Source organism: Triplophysa rosa, linkage group LG12, assembly GCF_024868665.1.
Source record: "Triplophysa rosa linkage group LG12, Trosa_1v2, whole genome shotgun sequence".
Lineage (NCBI taxonomy): Eukaryota > Metazoa > Chordata > Actinopteri > Cypriniformes > Nemacheilidae > Triplophysa > Triplophysa rosa.
The window spans coordinates 10,812,721-10,830,110 of NC_079901.1; the positions used below are offsets into that span (position 1 = coordinate 10,812,721).

Consider the following 17,390-nt stretch of genomic DNA (forward strand, 5'->3'; position numbering starts at 1 on the left):
GGCACAGTCAACTTTGCAGAGGTATTTCTCGAAAAATCACCCCAGACACAGAGATCTCGATTTTCTGACAAACATTTCAAAAGTTACAAGCAAAAATAGGCATTTTTCAAATCTCGCTGTTCCCCATTTTGGCAAGGACCCCCAGTCCAAGTTGTTGATGAAGCGTACAAATTTTCATGCCGATAGATCAAAGAATGGCCGAGTTAAAGCCTCCAGTCCATTTTTGGGTCAACTTCGAAATGTTTGCGAGCTCATAAGTTTTAAACAACGACGAAAATCGCAAGTCAGTAGAACTATGTCTGTGCGGCTCAGTCCAAAAATCGTCTGAGTCTGTAGCGAGAAAACGCAATACTGTACTTTTCGAGAGTCTTAGTGTAACGCATGCAATGCGATGAACGTGACGAGTGAATGACGTGCTGAGTAGAATTTCTGTAGATCAATGGGTTCAAAATTTACAGCCGTTTGAAAAGTGAATATTTGAACTGCTGTTGGTGCTGTAGAGTGAGAGCTAGAGACCCCATACTTGGTCACATGACTGTTGAGGACCACCTCTACGAGTGTGCCAAGTTTCATCATTTTCCTATGTACAGTTCATAGGGCTGCCATAGACTCCCATCGGTTAAGAATAATAATAATAATACCAACACCCCTACGGGGCTTGGCCCCTAACAAGAAACAAAGGAAAAGAAATATTAAAAAAAGGAAAAGAAAAGTGAAGTGAAGGAAAATCTCAATTAGTAAGAAAAATGTTATCATAAATTTGGAAAAACTTGTTATTCTTATTGTTATCAATAAATTTAAGAGATTTTACAAAAAGCGAAATCTTGTGAATAAAAAACTTACAATAAAAAATAACAATAAGATCGATAGTATGGTCACTGCAAAAAAAATAAGAAAGATATATTTCTAGATATATCTCTCCCTCATGTGGATCTCTTTTAATGGATTATCAACATTTTAAGGACATCTATGCATGTAATGTGATCAAATTACTGTGACGCAAACTATCATGATTTTTTTGAGGGCTGGTTAGAGGACCCCCCAAGAGCTTTACACTATTCAAACACTTATGTTATGTTTATTTTTAACCCCCAAATATTATAGATTACATATTTAGTAGCCTATACACTAAAAACCGAACAAAGAACGGCTACTGAATCACTCAAAGCAGACACGAACAACAATATAACCAATACCAGAGTAGAGCACTGAGGTTAATTTTCCAATATTAACATTGCAATCAACATCTAAATCTAAATGTGTATAAGTGACGTTCATTGCTAAGTGTTAGAGACTGCTGTGGTAGGTGTTGTTTGGGCTAGACTGATTTGTGATGCTTTGTTATAGACTATCCATTTATAGACTTGACAGGCGAAGATTTGTGTTCTGTATGCTATATGTGCAGAATCTAATTTTGGATGTGTTTATGTGTGTCTGTTCTCATCATTATAGGCGTGTTTGTGCAATCGATGAAAAGACTTTCACATCATTAACTGTGGGTGCATGCAGACAGCTCAGCACTACCGAAGGTGACCAATCACTCGATAATGATCCGATGTCACACACACACCATTGGCGCTGAAATTTATAGCCGCACTTGACTGACTGAGTGGTTTAAAATCTATGAGTCCTAATTGTCTTTTGCATGCCAGATTCCTTGTTAGAGTGTAATTAGGAGCAGGACATAATGATGAGAGTATGAGAGATATAATTCACTCATCATCCACTGGCTTCATTTGGCAAAGGCACACTAAGTAATAGAGAGATTGTGCAAACGTTGTCAGGGCAGTCAAAAGCGAGTGCGGTCTGTTGTGGATGTACTTAAAGGGATATTTCAGAGGCAAAACAAAATTTCCACGTTTTACTCACCCTCAAGGCATCCTGAATGAATATGACTTTCTTCTTGAAGAATAATGCAGTCGGAGTTATAAGTATCATTTTTCTTCCAAGTGGTAGAATGGGAGTGAATGGGGGGCAATTTTTTGAAGCTCCAAAAAGTGCATCCATCCATCAAAGAACTGCTCGACACGGCTCCATGCATTTGTTTAAGAGAAATATCCACATTGACCGCGCTATTAACGTTAATGTCTAACTTTTGTTATCAACTTGGCTGGGCGTGAACATGAAGCTGAAGATCTGTCATTGCAAGAAGTTTTCAGTTAAACAGCTTTAAAATGTATTTTAGTCTGGGACTAACCTTGTCCGGGAAACTACTCCCATATAATATGAAAACCTGCAATCCCTTATGTTTTATATTATTCAATATGTTGTAATATGTAATATATTAACAATGTGCTATTCTATTTAAATGTTTATTTTTAAAAGCATTTTTTAACATATAGTCGATGTCGAGCAGAGTCCTCGCATCTCCAAAACCATTATTTTTCAGGAAATTAAAAAAACTGCATATTTTTTGATTTATTAAACATTGTATCGTTAAATTTGGTATTATACCTTATATTGCTATCATATACTGTTGTGTACCAACATTAACACAACATTTCCCCAAAACCATGTTTAATCGGAGATACAAGGTTTATGACTTGGGAGCAGGGAGATACGAGATTACGCTGTCATTGCTAAGAATGGTACGGACACAGACGTCGCTGCTGCCAGCAGTGTTCATCAAAGTCTGCGGTCACATTGAGCCTTTTGACAAGAGACGAGGCTTTAAGAGCTAATGAAGCTAATGATTGTGGTTACATACATCTTCCTAAACTCTATTTTAAAGGTTTAAGAACTATAAGTGATGTAATACAAAAAACGATGAGCTGACTAGGCTGTCTAATAGGTGGAAATTAGCCGAATCTGCTCGCAAACTTACCTTCTTGGCTCACGGGATTCCTTCTGCACCGAAGCATTACAGCTATCGATTTTTAACAAAACAGGCCTACTCAAATGTATCTAACCTAACTATTTTCACTCGTTATTGTCTAAAAAACTTTCAATCAGGAGACGTAATGCCGAGAAGCTCCCGCGGAGTGAAGAAGAGGTGGAGTTACGAGACTTCTCAGACAGTTGAAGTGTCCAATGGAGTTAAGAGGTTTGCTCTCAAGCTATTTTCAACACTTTAGATTGGTTAATAATTTGTAAAAAATAACTGACCCACATGGGGACTGACCAATAGCATCGATTTGTGGAAAAATATGAAATTGACCAAATTTGGACATAGGAGGTTTCCGCCCGACAGCGACGATATCTTGTATATATATATGTAAAATTGTATTATTTTCAAAAACATGTTTTTATAGTGTTATCGTGTTTTTATTGTGTTTTGTATTAGTTAGCAGTATTTTTTAGTTATTATTACTTAATCAAAACAACCCAACTGCAGATTGATTCATATTACTTGGAATGCACACTAAAAAACATGATTTTCGAAAATGATTTTGTAATACATTAAAATACATTTTTGCTGATTATTGTTTCAAAAATGTATTATTACTGCTATCGTTATCTGCTTTGCTTAAAAAATCAAGTACATTACTTCATGTACAGTACTCAGACTCACAGAACAGTTTTTCATCAAATCATGAGAGGGTTTGAATTTTTCAGGAGGTTTAATCTACAATGACAAAACGGAGTGTAAGGTTACATGTGTTTGTGGGCCTGTGCGTGAGAGTGTGTTAACAGCAGATAAAGAGAATGTTTGATTACATCCAGACGTGACTGTGTAATGTGGCCTGCCGGCGCCCAGATCCAGGCCTTCTATATGGAAACTGTTAAAGAATGATTATGTCATCAGGCCAGTTTTTCCTATTCCATGATCTAGAGCAAGTGACTAAATGCTGCCTTAAAAATAAACAACATTTCTCACACCCCCCCCCACCCCTCGTTTGACTTACATAACCATCATTCAGTGCTCTACTTTCCTTTCAAAGGATAGAGAGTGCAAAAATATTAATTTGTAAATGAATGAATACTTAATTTAAAGCATCTGTATACATTTCACAATATTTCACAAAAAATCTTTTAAAATGAAAATAGATTGGGAGATGATTTTGGAGTTTGGGTTTGTTACTTTTGCAAAGGCCCATGAAGTTCAACAGGTAAATTATGATTTGGCTCAGTTTCTAGATCTTACCACTTTGTCCTCATGTAATGACTGAGTCGACTCGAAGTGAAAAGTATCAGATTGTTTTTGTTATTGTGATGTGAGGACTATAACAACGTTCTGCATATTTTCGAGTTTTATGACGTTACACACACGGTTCACTATTTTTTTTGGTGGTGCGTCCAACTCAAATGACTTTCGTGTTTGTCTGTTTGTTTGTTTTTTGCAATGTGAACAGCACAAACCAGATCCAGACCAGATGTAGTTTAAAACCCAGTTCTCTGACTTCTGTATTTAGGACATGCCACGTAGGTAGGCTATAGTACATTCCACCAAGCATTTTCTCAAATTGTGTTCCAATAAACACATTTTTACGCACTCTCCTCTCACATTTCATATTATGTGACAGTCTCCGTGTGGTGAATAATAAATTACTAAAAGATTTTTAAACACAATATATGCATGAATGAATATAATGCACCTGTGGCTTATTTTTCTTTGCGGCAAGATGTCTTGATAGACATGAGCTGTTTTCTGTTCTGTTTCCACACAGTCAGCTTCTTTCATTTATTGTACTTTAACATGTTGATTACACAATATGTCATATGTAAGCACATACATTCTGAACTAATGCATCATACTGCAGCACTTGCAAAAAGAAAGTGTTGACATTCAGTCGTAATGATCAGACATGAAATACAAATCAGATCTGTATCGGATTATTGTCAGCAATGTCAAAGTAAGACACAAATCGCAACCCACTTCCACATTACAACATATTTTCATGTGAAACAGAATATTCTATGAGGATAAATGTTGGTCTGTATGACATCATCTAAATTGACAGCTGATCCAGAGGTGGAACAAGTTCTTAAATAAATATTACTGATAAAAGATGACAAAAGTCGGCACACCAGAGCTCCAAAAATATCAAAAATACTTTATTATTTAAAAACCTTTCGCATGGCGCGTGACGTTTCGAGCACACAAGGTCTTCATCAGACAATTCAACAACACTAATGAACCCCAATTTATACCTACCTTATACACCCATTTGAGATTGATGTGCGTGTTTTTGTCCTCACTTTGATAAAAGATGACAAACATGAACATTTTGTTCTTTATTTACTTTATTTAGGAATATTGTGCTTTGCCAAGAGTGTGCATTTATCCAAGAAACAGGCCCGTTTTGATTTCATGTAGACTTAAGATCCGATTCCTTACAGAACACGTTGGGCAACATTGATCATATTTGGCTCTCACTTTCAGATTGAGTCTGTTACAGGCCCTAAATCATTCACAACAGCACTTTCACACTTCTAAAGTGCATCTCTTTTTTGCCGTAACAGCAAAGAGTGATCTTTCCTTGTTTCATTCATAATGTATGAGTTGGTAATGCAATGCTATCTCAAGTCTCATGTCCTTTAATGGAGCCCTGCACAACAACCACCATTTATGAATAAATAATAATGTAGGAGCTTAGCTCAACGATTTGTAGCTTCCGCAGTGGAGACCAATAGTTGGCATGCACAGTCAGACATCATCGTTGGGTCACCACCCTTACTGAAGAGACCACAGCATATTTGAATAAGTCTACATTTATAAACTACATTTTAAAGTGTTTTCACCCTAGAACAATTGAAAGGAATCTCACTTTTCCATCACTCCATTGCTTTTCCATTACGTACGACAAACTTTGTTTATTCCATTTTTGTTTGTTTTTAATTCCTGAACCACTTCTAATATCTGTTTTTCATATAAAAGCATTTTTTCTTTACAATGATTGCGTTTATTTGAGCAAGCATGCAGTTGTGCGTGTGCATGTCTTTGAATGTTTATGAATGACGGAAAGGGACAGATCGGATGCAGAGACGGGATGAGGTCATACATCTGAATGAGCTCTAATCAACAGTTACCTCACTCTGCTGGCTCAGATGTGTTCTTATCGATCCGAAGTGAGATGGCTCCCACGAACGACCTTGTCTGCCCTGTAGGTGTTATATTCAGCTATGCCATTCCAAACAGGCTGTTTGTGCTGCCTGTGTGCACCAACCTGGCACCAAGGCCCTGGTGTCATCATTCCCCCCGAGGGAATCTTAACAGCAGTTCTGTCCTCAGACGCTGTGTTATGAAATCCTGCAGGAACAGGGGAGGTCAAAAGGTGGTGTGTAGCAAAGACACGAAGCAGTCTGCTCTAGACTAAACTAAGCTTCTAACAGATAAACTTTACTTATGTTGTTAAGCTTCAGAGGCAAATTGTTTTAGTTTTTGACTTATTGTGCCCAGAAGTTGTCTTATCTTGGAAAATGTTCACAACAAACAGTTAAGCTATGGCGTAAATGTTTACTTAAAAAGCACAAGTCATTTGCTGCAATGCTTCATCCTTTGCAATTTACTGAGAAACGAGTTTTTTTTACGACACTCAGCGCCCTCTGGTGGATTGTATGGAGTGTCGTACCTAGCTTTACATGTGAACTGCAAACTTAATTTTAAATCTTTCTGTAACAAATGAAAATGTATGTGTAAATAAAGTATATAAATACATGTATTTGTAATAACATAGTAAAGAACATTTGCGCAGGAACGCAAAGAAACTCATTTTCGTATTTATAGAATACGGTCCTGTTATGCAGTAGGAGCTTGAGCTGTTTTTTTCCACAGAATATATATTTATTTATTCATTTATTTATTTAAGACGTTAGCAAAATTACGTATAATCTACAGTGTGAATTTATTTGTATAATAAGTGAGACAAACCAGCATACAGTGCGATGATCTTGGTCTTTGCGCCAAAAAAAAAACACGTCACTTTCTTGAGAATGTGATTAAACAACAAATTTTAATTTTACAAACATGAATATTACAAAAAAAATAAATGAACAGAAAGACGCTGTGTTTTTTTTGATGATTTTTTTTCAACAGTCAGTGCGTCTTACGCCATTGCGCAGAACGTACGGGTACATTACGTCTGCGTGTAGTCCAGAGCTCCCGGGTAAACTACATATCCCAGCATGCCCCTCTGAACCTACCACATCTCGGGAGAGAAGGGGTCGGCGTCTAACCTGTGTTTACTTCCGGATTTCCTGTATATGGCAGAGCTTGAAAACAGCCACTACAGTTGCCCTACAACCTTAGCGAGAGCTCCATGCCCAGAAAACGCTGATTCGAGCCTCTCTCCGTCGAAGCCTGATGGTTTGGTGACCGGAGAGCGGCCATACTCCAGGACATCGGCAGAGAGATTACCGCCGCTTTAGACGACCATTCAAGACAGAAAGTATCCTTCGCCAAACGTCAAAGTCAATGCGTTCCTCGATCAGAGAGCTGGAGCTGATCCACCGGACCCGCCGTCACCTCTCATACGCTCGTTATTAACACACTTTCATTCGCAAAAGACGCTTAAACACCTCCCAGCCCGAATAAAGAGACCAGATCCGGACTATTAGCTCGGGCTACCCGGATAAATAGAGGGGGACGGCGACTCTTGCTGGATTTATCACTTTCAATCGTCATGGAGTGGTTAATGGGGTGAGTATACATGATGATGGCGATAATTCTCGATTAGTCGGCTCGCTGTGTTTACTCTGATTGCATTTGGTGACCAATTGCACTGACGCTAAACCTATACGGGGATGTTCGAGACAATTTTGTTGTCCCCATTCTCACCACAAAACAAATCTAACTGAGCTTTTAATGTAGCGCTTGCGTTTTGCATGCAGGTAGTAGCTAAAATACGTTTAAAGTATGTAGCATTTACAGTTACTGTGACGCAATGACGTTACACAGTATCAACGCGTTTGAACCGATCGCGTGCCATATGAAGCGCGCGCTGTCAGCATCATTATCTTCAGTGCGACATTTATGCACCTAATCTGTAACATTTGTTAAACATAATGCAAAGTAATCGATCAAGGGATTTCTTTATTGCATGACATGCGTCTGGATGTCGCATAAATGTTCGTCAGTTTTTGACCTGTAACCTTCATCTGAAGAGACATCTGTGGGGGTGTCAGATGGCCGTGGCCTGTGTTTACTTCTGTGCTGACCTTACATCAGAAAAAAAGAGCTTGCATTTGCTGTTGATTTGGACATTGTGCCTCTGTTGGGCCAAATCTGATGAATTGTGTTGTTTTTTTTATTTCTTAGCGTTATAAACTATTCTGTAAATAAAGTTTAGTCATATTCTAGGTGTGTGGTCCAAAGTATGGAGAGCAGTTAGGTCTCAGTCCTTGTGCAAGTTTTCACAATGGTTTAAATGAACTTTTACCATAGTTTGGCTGCTATGAAATCTGTAAAATTGCAACTCTTTCTTGGATCAGTTAGATCTGGTCTTTCAAATCAAATATGCTTTTTGACCCTAACTTTAGATTTCATGTTTTGTTATGTATCTTCGGATTTAATGGTAGACTTTTTGCGCATTGCACTGCAGCGTTCATTAGGCTTTTGTCGGTAATACCGATAAGCTGAGGTGATTTCAAAAATCTACTCAAGTGGTTGTGTCATGGAGCTGAGCACATTGTACTAGAAACCTCTGTACTTCACAATCACAACATATTTGGAATGCCACCAGACAACAGTATGACCAAGCTTTACATTCCTGTGTCAGCCCGCATCATAATTTGGCATCATAATTTGGCGGATGACCGATAATGTCTGTTACATGACGATGTCTTGTGGTATTTCGCTCGCTGTATCTGTCTCCAGACGGCTGATGAGAATCCATTTGTGAATATCTCCTTCAAACACCCTGGCAGTAAGCTCTCAAATGGACACCAAAAAGCAGCAATGATTCTGTCTTTTAGCAAATTAGCACTAATTAAGGAAATACATCTTCCAGTTGCAGCATTCAACCTGCAGTTTGGAAACTATTAGCAAATTGTAACCATTCCTGCCTGTCTGAAACCTTGCTCGAGTATTATGGCAACAGCTTTTTTTTGGCTGTAATACAACTAAGATAAGTTTGTCTTTTTTGTTAGCATGAAGGCACGTGCAAGGTCATAGAGTATGTGCTTGCCATGCCCAAATATGTCTCCCTCTGTCCGCTGGTGTAGAAGAATTGCAGAGCGATTATTTCATTCCTCCCACTCCTGGCACAGACGAGTGACCGTCTATCAGTTCTTCAGAACTCGACTCTGATGTTAGGGTGTGTCTCCAGCGAGCACTGGTTTGGGCAGTTCAGTGCTCCTCAACAAGAATGTGTGCAGGTTTAAAAACAAATACTAATAATCTGTATGTTTTACAGGGAACTGGTCTAAAACATCACACTTTAAAATTTGGTACTTCTAGAGACAAAAAAAGACTTTACATTGTTGGGTCAACACTTAATGTCCAATTGTGTTTTTTACAAAATTTGTGTAAACATTTAAATGGGGTAAAGGGATAGTTCACCAAAAAACAGTCATTTATTCACACTCATGTAAAACAGAGCTTGATGACTTTTCCCTCTGTGGAACGCAGAAGAAGTTTTGAAGAAATGTCTCAGGGGTTTTGTGTCCATGCAATGGAAGTCAATGGAGGCCAGTGTTGTTTGGTAACCAGCCTTCTTTAAAATATAATCGTTTGTGTTCTGCTGAAGAAAGTCAGTCACACACACAGGTTGTGAATGACATGGGGTGAGTAAATAATGACAGAATTCTCATTTTTGGGTGAACTATCCCTTTAATACCAATATGTATCCCAAATCCCTTAAAGGGGAACTCTGCCGAACAATGAAAATTGAATGCCATTAATTACTCACCCTCAATTCCTTCGGCAAGCCTAGGACATCTGTTCATCTTCGCAACACAAATTAAAGGAGTAGTTCACTTCAAAATAAACCCTCGTTGACATAGTACATGCCATATACATTTTTATTAGGGATGCACCGAATGTTCGGCCACCGAAAATGTTTGGCCGAACACCAAACTTGCGTTTTTTTACTATTTTTGGCCGAACATTTTCGGTGGCCGAACATTCGGTGCATCCCTAATAAAAATGTATATGGCATGTACTATGTCAACGAGATCACAAACGAATTTGTGAAGAGGCCGAATAAATTTTACCGAACATGACTCGTGATACGATCAAGCAGCAACCAGCGCAGAGAGAGAGAGAGAGAGAGAGAGAGAGAGACGTGTGCGCTTTATTACTTCCGCAAACATTTTGGCATTGCTTGCGTGTGTGTGCGAGTGAGTGCGTGCGTGTGCGTGCGTGCGTGGAGCATTTTAAAGTGTCAGAGAAAGACACAGCACGGTACTTGCCGCACGGAAGTAAATTTCCGAATGAAAGCGTCTTTACCGGTCGGTAACTTTACTTCAGACGGAAGCGGGCTGTCTGACAGTAGCCCCGCCGCTCGCGACATCCTTTGACATCATACAGTGGTCACGTGCACACAGTTCCCTGTACTAAACAACTTGTCAAAGTATGTTCTGTACACCTTCTGAGAGAACTGTCAGCTTTTGTGGGCGGAGTTTGGAGGAGAGACGTGAACTGAAATGGTTGTCAGTCAGCATCAGTCAGAATTGCTTGCATTGGATGTTTTTTTTCTCAAATCATTTTGCAATGTAGCCTATAATAATCCAACAGTTTTAGTTTATTCGTATTTTTATCTTATAGGCCTAATGTGTAATGACAGTTTTTAATGAAGTGTTTTGTTGTAGGGGTACAGAGTAACTTACATTACATTCTTTTACCAGTCAGTTATAGGCCTAATTAATATAGGCTATTCATGAAGGGAGAGGGCTCAATTTTTTGTTTGAATTTACTTTGTTTTGCTCAATTTTATATTAAGTTGTATTGTATTTTATTTAAAAGCAAGACAAATTATAAAAAGCACATTTTGACTATTCAGTTTGTGCAATAGTGAAAAAAATAGCTTAATAAATAGAAGAAATGCAAAAAAAAACATGTTCGGTATTATTCGGCCAAGTGTTTCACATCATGTTTGGCTTCGGCCAAGAATTTTCGTTTCGGTTCATCCCTAGTCAATGGAGGCTTATTTTAAAATGAACTACTCCTTTAACATAGTTTCGACGAGGTTCGGGAGCTTTTTTCTTGTCAGAAAGCTCCCGAACTCCGTCAAAACTTTTCATTTGCGTTGCGAAGATGAGCGCAGACATTTCTGTCCATAGATACCCCCCAAAATTACACACAACAGCACCTTTAAAGGAGTCATATTGCTCGGCTAAAATGAATATTATTGTTCGTTTTAGATGTAACGCAATGTGTATACACCATTTAAAGTTTAAAAAACGCTGTATTTTCCACATACCGTGCATGTTTGTATCTCCTCTTTGCCCCGCCTCTCTGAAACGTGCTGATTTTTTACAAAGCTCATCGCTCTGAAAAGCGAGGTGTGCTATGATTGGCCAGTTCACCAGTGCGTAGTGATTGGTCAAATACTGCAAGCATTTCACGGAAATGTAACGCCTCTTACCATATTTGGAACATCAGGTTCCAAAGCAATTGTACTGACAGACGATACAATGAGATTTACAATTACGCCCACCTTAACTACGTGTAGATTTGGGCGGTCTTAGTCAAATCATGTTACGAAGTTACGTAGATTCGCCGGGGTGTGGTTACACGAGGCGTTTCAGGCAGGTCTGGTTGAGTATTCGCTTTTAGATAGAATGCATCTTTTGTTCCCACACTTTCATTTGTGCAATTTTATGTGTCTAATGCATGCATGGGCAACTTACTGTATAACACACCAAAGACACAGAAAAACACGTACTTCCGCCATATGACCCCTTTAACTATGCCACATTATATGGTTAGTTACATTTTATTCTGTTTTTGTCCTGCTGTCTGTGACCCGTGATCCGTATTTGCTGTGAACCTTCAACCCACTAGAGAACTATTGACCCAAGGCGTTAATTGAGAGCTTGCCAGGACGGACCTCTTACACCTGAAATTATACCTACATGTCTAGATAAAGTTGTTTTACTTCTTCCCTCTTTCTCTCTCTCTCTTATATAAAGCTAATGTTCAAACTGATGTTTTAAAACACCAGTTAACAGAAAAGCGGACTGCATCCACCTTCTATAGCAGTTTTTAAGAATCGTCTAAAAAAACATCTCTTCCATCAACATCTGACCCATAAGTACAGTCTTCTACTTCTTTTCTACTTTCCTACCCCCCAAAAGAAAAGAAATCTTAGCTTCGTATACTGTGATAGGCTGACGGAGACCCGTTTTTACTGCACCTATGCATTGTTGTTCTTTTGTTGCACAAATTGCTTCTATTGTTTTCCCCTACTTTGTACGTTGCTTTGGATAAAAGCGTCTGCTAAATGACTAAATGTAAATTTATGGCATTTCTCTCATATGGTCAGCAGTACCTGACAATATGCAATACTCAGTTTAAAGTTGTACCTCCAGTTGACCCTGATAGAAAGTAGGTTTATATTCTGCAGTTTGAGAGCGTTCAATTCCCATCTCAGCACCCAGCTGAATGGCTGTGGTAGCGCCTGTCTCCAGTCCCACCCCTCCTAGGGCTGAATAATTGGGCTGGTGGATGTAGTGTTGGTTCAGAGAGGGATACAGAAGGAATACTGTTGCCGCATGTGTCCTCATGTGGATCCGATCTGTTGTCTGTTCTGCTCTGATGCGAGCCTGTGTAAGTCTGATGGGTATTAGTTGACAGTTTCCTTCACTAGCAGGTAAAACAAAGAGGTGCGGGAGCACCCATGTTCTGGCCAAAGAAGGGAAAAGCGTGGTCTGGAGCGGTGAGCCGGACATGACAGACCTCAAGAGTCAGGGCCTGAGGTGCTCTTATGACAGCTGTGGTTTACACATGCCTAGATACATCTTCTGCGTAGTGCGTATGCGTAATTAGCCGGGTTTCCATCCAAAGTTGCGAATTTAGCTTATGCGCAAAATTGGAATATTGCATAAAACATTTTCGAATAAGCATCGTTTCCATCCAAATAGTCAACCGTCACTTCCTAATAAACTGCCACTAAATATCAGTAAGAAAAGTAAGAGAAGCCACAGAATATAATGATTTTCATATAGAATAATACTTGCGCAAGCCCAATTAAGGGTTTTTAATTCGAAATTTGGCGTTTCCATCACTCGTTTCTGATGCGAAACTTCAAAATGCGAATAAAACTAGAGTGATGGAAACCCGCTTATTGTTTAACAAGATTGAGTTATGCTTTCCTGTTTAGTTCTAGAGACTGATGTTGAATGTAAATTACAATTTTTCATATACTTTAGGTTATTTTATGTACAAATTGTGTAAAACAATTGTTCATTTAAATTCTGTATCTGTAGCCTACATATTTTTATCATTGCATTACCATCGGTTGGATGAACTAGTTTAAAGGAGTTGTTCACCCAAAAACAAATATTCTGTCATCATTTACTTGACATTTTAAAACTTTATGACTCTCTTTCATCTGCAAAACACAAAAGAAGATATTTTGAAGAATGTTGTGAACAAAAAAAACATTGGTCCCCATTGACTCTCATTGTATGAACACAAAACCAATACAAGTCAATAGGGACCAATGGTTTTCGATTACCAACATTCTTCAAAATTTCAACTTTTACCTTTTGCAGAAGAAAGAAAGTCATACCGGTTTAAAATGGCAAGAGGTTGGGTTAATTATGACAGAATTTTTGTTTTTGGATGAACTACTCCTTTAAGAGCTACATGTCAATCAGGCTTAATCTGTTTTTATGGTCTAACCTATAAACCAGGAAGTTCTACATCAGTTCACATTTCATAACTTAAATAACGGCCTTGCAAAGATTTTATGGCTTGTGTGTACTGTATTGAAAGTGAAATTATACTTGCAAAGTTGTCCCTTCTCTGTTATCTTCATATGTTTGAATTGCCATGTTGACAACAGAACAAATAGCATTCTGTATACCATTTCGACATTTCCTATTCATATTATAGAATATGTGCAGAATAACTCTTATCTTGTGCTACCTTTTTTTCAACAGTTCCTGAAAAACCTACACATGCCATTACAAAAGTGCAAATTTGGATGCAAAGTTTGATTTAGTCTTGCCATACCCAAATCTAAACACACAACCTCTGGTTATCTGTGCCTGTGGTAAAAGCAAACAACTTCAGTTAGGTGTGGCTAGAATCTCTTTTCCTCTCTGGCTGTTGCTCGTATTTTCACAGATAGTTTTTCTTTCGGATGTAAAAAAGATTTTTAGATGGGTTCGAATGCACTTTGTGATTCAATCTTTCTGCTCTTCTCGAGATGTAGGTTTGTTAAAGGGATAGTCCACCCAAAAATGAAAATTCTCCCATACTTGACTAACCCTCATGCCATCTCAGATGCATAGGACTTTTTTCCTCAGCTGAACACATCATTTTATATTAAATTCTATCAAGACCCAGGATATTGAACCTCCAAAAATCACACACATTCATCATAAAAGTAACACGGATGACTTGAGTGCGTTAAATGTCTTCTGAAAAAAAAACTGTTTTTGAGAGAAAATGATAAATAAAGCTTGTTTAGTGAAAGAGACCCAAAAGAAAACACAAATCAATACAAACCAATACAAACTAGTCACAACACAGGAGGACAAATGAGATATAAAGTTATTAATGTCAAGAATTTATTTTTTGGAGATTTTATAGTCCACTCACTGGAGTCATTTGGATTACTTAAATGATGGATGTATGGTTATCAACACTGTTGAGAACACTGTAAGAATACAAGAAAATCATTATTATAAGTGCAGGGCTGTACAGTGCGACATATATCGCACGTGCTACGAAAAACTTGGTCTAAGAATAAATGTAATAGTGTAGCACGCATGCGATACAGTTTTGAACATGCAGTAGACAGATGCGCTTGTTTGTGTGAAGTGCGTTTGTCGTTCTGCTTGTACGTGTGTGAGGTTAACTAATGGCGCACCACTATTTATTTTCGTTTATTGAGTTTTTGCGATTAAAACGTGTTTTCCGGCTGCATTGAGTCCATTTATCTAGAGCCCTGATCTGCGCGATCTCGGAAAACATGGAAGGAATAGCGTTAGCGTAATCCTACTATTTAAATATGTCATCTGCTTTATCTGCGTGTGTACGAGTGAATGAGCTGCACACTTTAAAGGAACAATACTGCATTTTTAGGAGGATCTATTGACAGAAATGCAATATAATATACAAAACTACTTCTTCAGAGGTGTATAAAGACCTTACATAATGAACCATTAAGTTTGTAATACGTTTGAATAAGCTATTTATATCTACATACATAGCGGCCCTACATACATTGAATTCGCCGCCATGTTTTGTAAAGCAGCCCAAAAGTTTTGTATGCTCAAAACTGCTCCGTCACACAGCTAATATTACAACAACAACATATCTTTGTCACATACTGATCCGAATCAAAGCAACCTGCTCGGGGGTGATTTTTAGACGATCTCTCTCTCTCTGCTGGAAAGTATCTCCATAGATATCTGTGAGTATCTCTGCTAAAAGCCTTAATACCGCGGGGTCCTAACGTGTCTCTGCTGGAAAGACTTTATAATATTAACGCAGGTCCTAGCTCCTGCCTGACTTTTATCCTTTTTTTTAAACTTAAAATCCACAAACCTTTTATTTATGTAATACATATAAGACAGCTCTTTCTACAGTCTTTCTAATGCCCGCAAAATCTCTTCCCTACGTCAACATGAGAACGACATCTTTTTGTACTGTGGTGGCCACCGTCATGTTTGGACTGAGCGATTCGTGGCAAATCTATAATACAACGCTAGTGGCCGCTGTTAATCAAGAACTGTGCCTTTAAAATGTTACAAGCGGGACAGACACTTGTGGGTTTGTCTGTATCTATACGAGGACATGAACACGTGAATTTCACATCCAAAGAGCTGTTCTTCTGAGTTTATTTTACAAGCGTTTCACTGTTCAACCTCAAGCGTCTTTGCGACGACCCGCCAAAATAAAAGTCAGCTGAAAAAAATGATTTACTTGCAGTAAATTTATAAACTGTAGTAAACACTATAGTATACTTTAATATGTTCTATACTACGGTTAAACAATACTTTTAGTGCCCAAGAGTTTCACTATAATAAAATAATGATTATATATTATAAATACTATAGTAATAAAAAACTGTAGTATACTATTGTATTGCAAAACATTCAAAATACAGAACTCGGAACAATTAAAAAGGAAAAAAAACGAATTTGGGAAAAACTTAAAATTATATGGCCCTAATTTATCCATCTGTATGTAATTGTCATTTACCTGCCTATTTATTTTGTAATGAACTGCACTTTTTATACTTGTGCTGAAACTATTTGGCCTGTGCTACAAACGTTAAGCCTCTGTAGCACCGGTGCCTGCTATGTGCAAAAAAAAGTTAACGTACAGCCTGCATTACATTTGAACATAAAATAATGAGTCTGTGTTTAACTGAAGAAAGCCATATACATCTGAGATGGCATAAGGGTGAGATCATTTTAAGATCATTTTAAATTTGGGTTAACTTTTATTTTAAGGCAGTGGTTTACAATATATAAACTTTTCGTCATTTTTGGAGCTCCATGTGGATTCCTAATTGCAAAGAACGGTTTGAACATTTGCATTGCTTACAAGTCTACAATTTGGGTTTCACACAATATGTGGTGTAATTGTGTATCATGAAGGCATGCTGGATGAAAATTGTGCCTTGCAGACAGAGATGTGCTGTCTCATCTCGCTCATGTAAGCCGGTGACGCCCTGGCCTGTGAGTCAGACATCCTTTTCCCTCTCTGTTCCTGCATCCCTTGCTTTCCCGCTCAGACGTCATTTCTGTGATGTCACACTTGCAGCCTGTGGCCATTGGTGGAGAACATGTGTCCCCTTTGCCAGGGCACAGAGGAGGAGATCAACACACAGCTCAGGCCTCCCTGCAGGCCCGGGTGCTTTTAATAGAACAGCCAGCTAAACTGAGACCGTTTAAAAAAAGAGTCCTGGAGATGCTGGTGAAGGATGAGACGGGAGGATAAAAATGTGTTTCTTGTTCTGTCCTCTTCTGTCTGTTAAAGTGATGTGCTTCACTCTGAGTTTGTTGTCGACAGGAAGTTTCTAACTATAGAACAGACTGCATGTATAACGTGAGAGAGAGAGAGTCAAAATTGCTTTTAATTTGGTTATGTAATATCCTGTGTGGTCTATGTATGTTAGCTTTGAGCTTTGATGCCACCTATATGCAAGTGTCAAAATTCACATTTAGATTTAAAATTTGCAGAATTCATTTTTATGGTTAAATGTGCTGTGTGTAATTTTTGGAGGGTCTATTGACAAAAATGCAATATATATGACTTTGTCTTCAGACATGTATGAACTATGAAGACCTTACATAATGAAGCGTTATGTTTTCATTACCCTAGAATG

The 17,390-nt window shown here is 38.3% G+C and overlaps 1 protein-coding gene across 1 annotated transcript in view; it reads left to right on the forward strand.

The window, feature by feature from the left end:
* The first annotated feature begins 7,092 nt into the window (after positions 1-7,092).
* mob2b (MOB kinase activator 2b) overlaps positions 7,093-17,390 on the forward strand; it is a 40,870-nt gene continuing 30,572 nt past the window's right edge. The window contains exon 1 of the mRNA XM_057348496.1: positions 7,093-7,579. Coding sequence (XP_057204479.1) covers positions 7,563-7,579 — 17 coding nt within the window. The 5' untranslated portion in view covers positions 7,093-7,562. The remainder of the gene's footprint in view (positions 7,580-17,390) is intronic.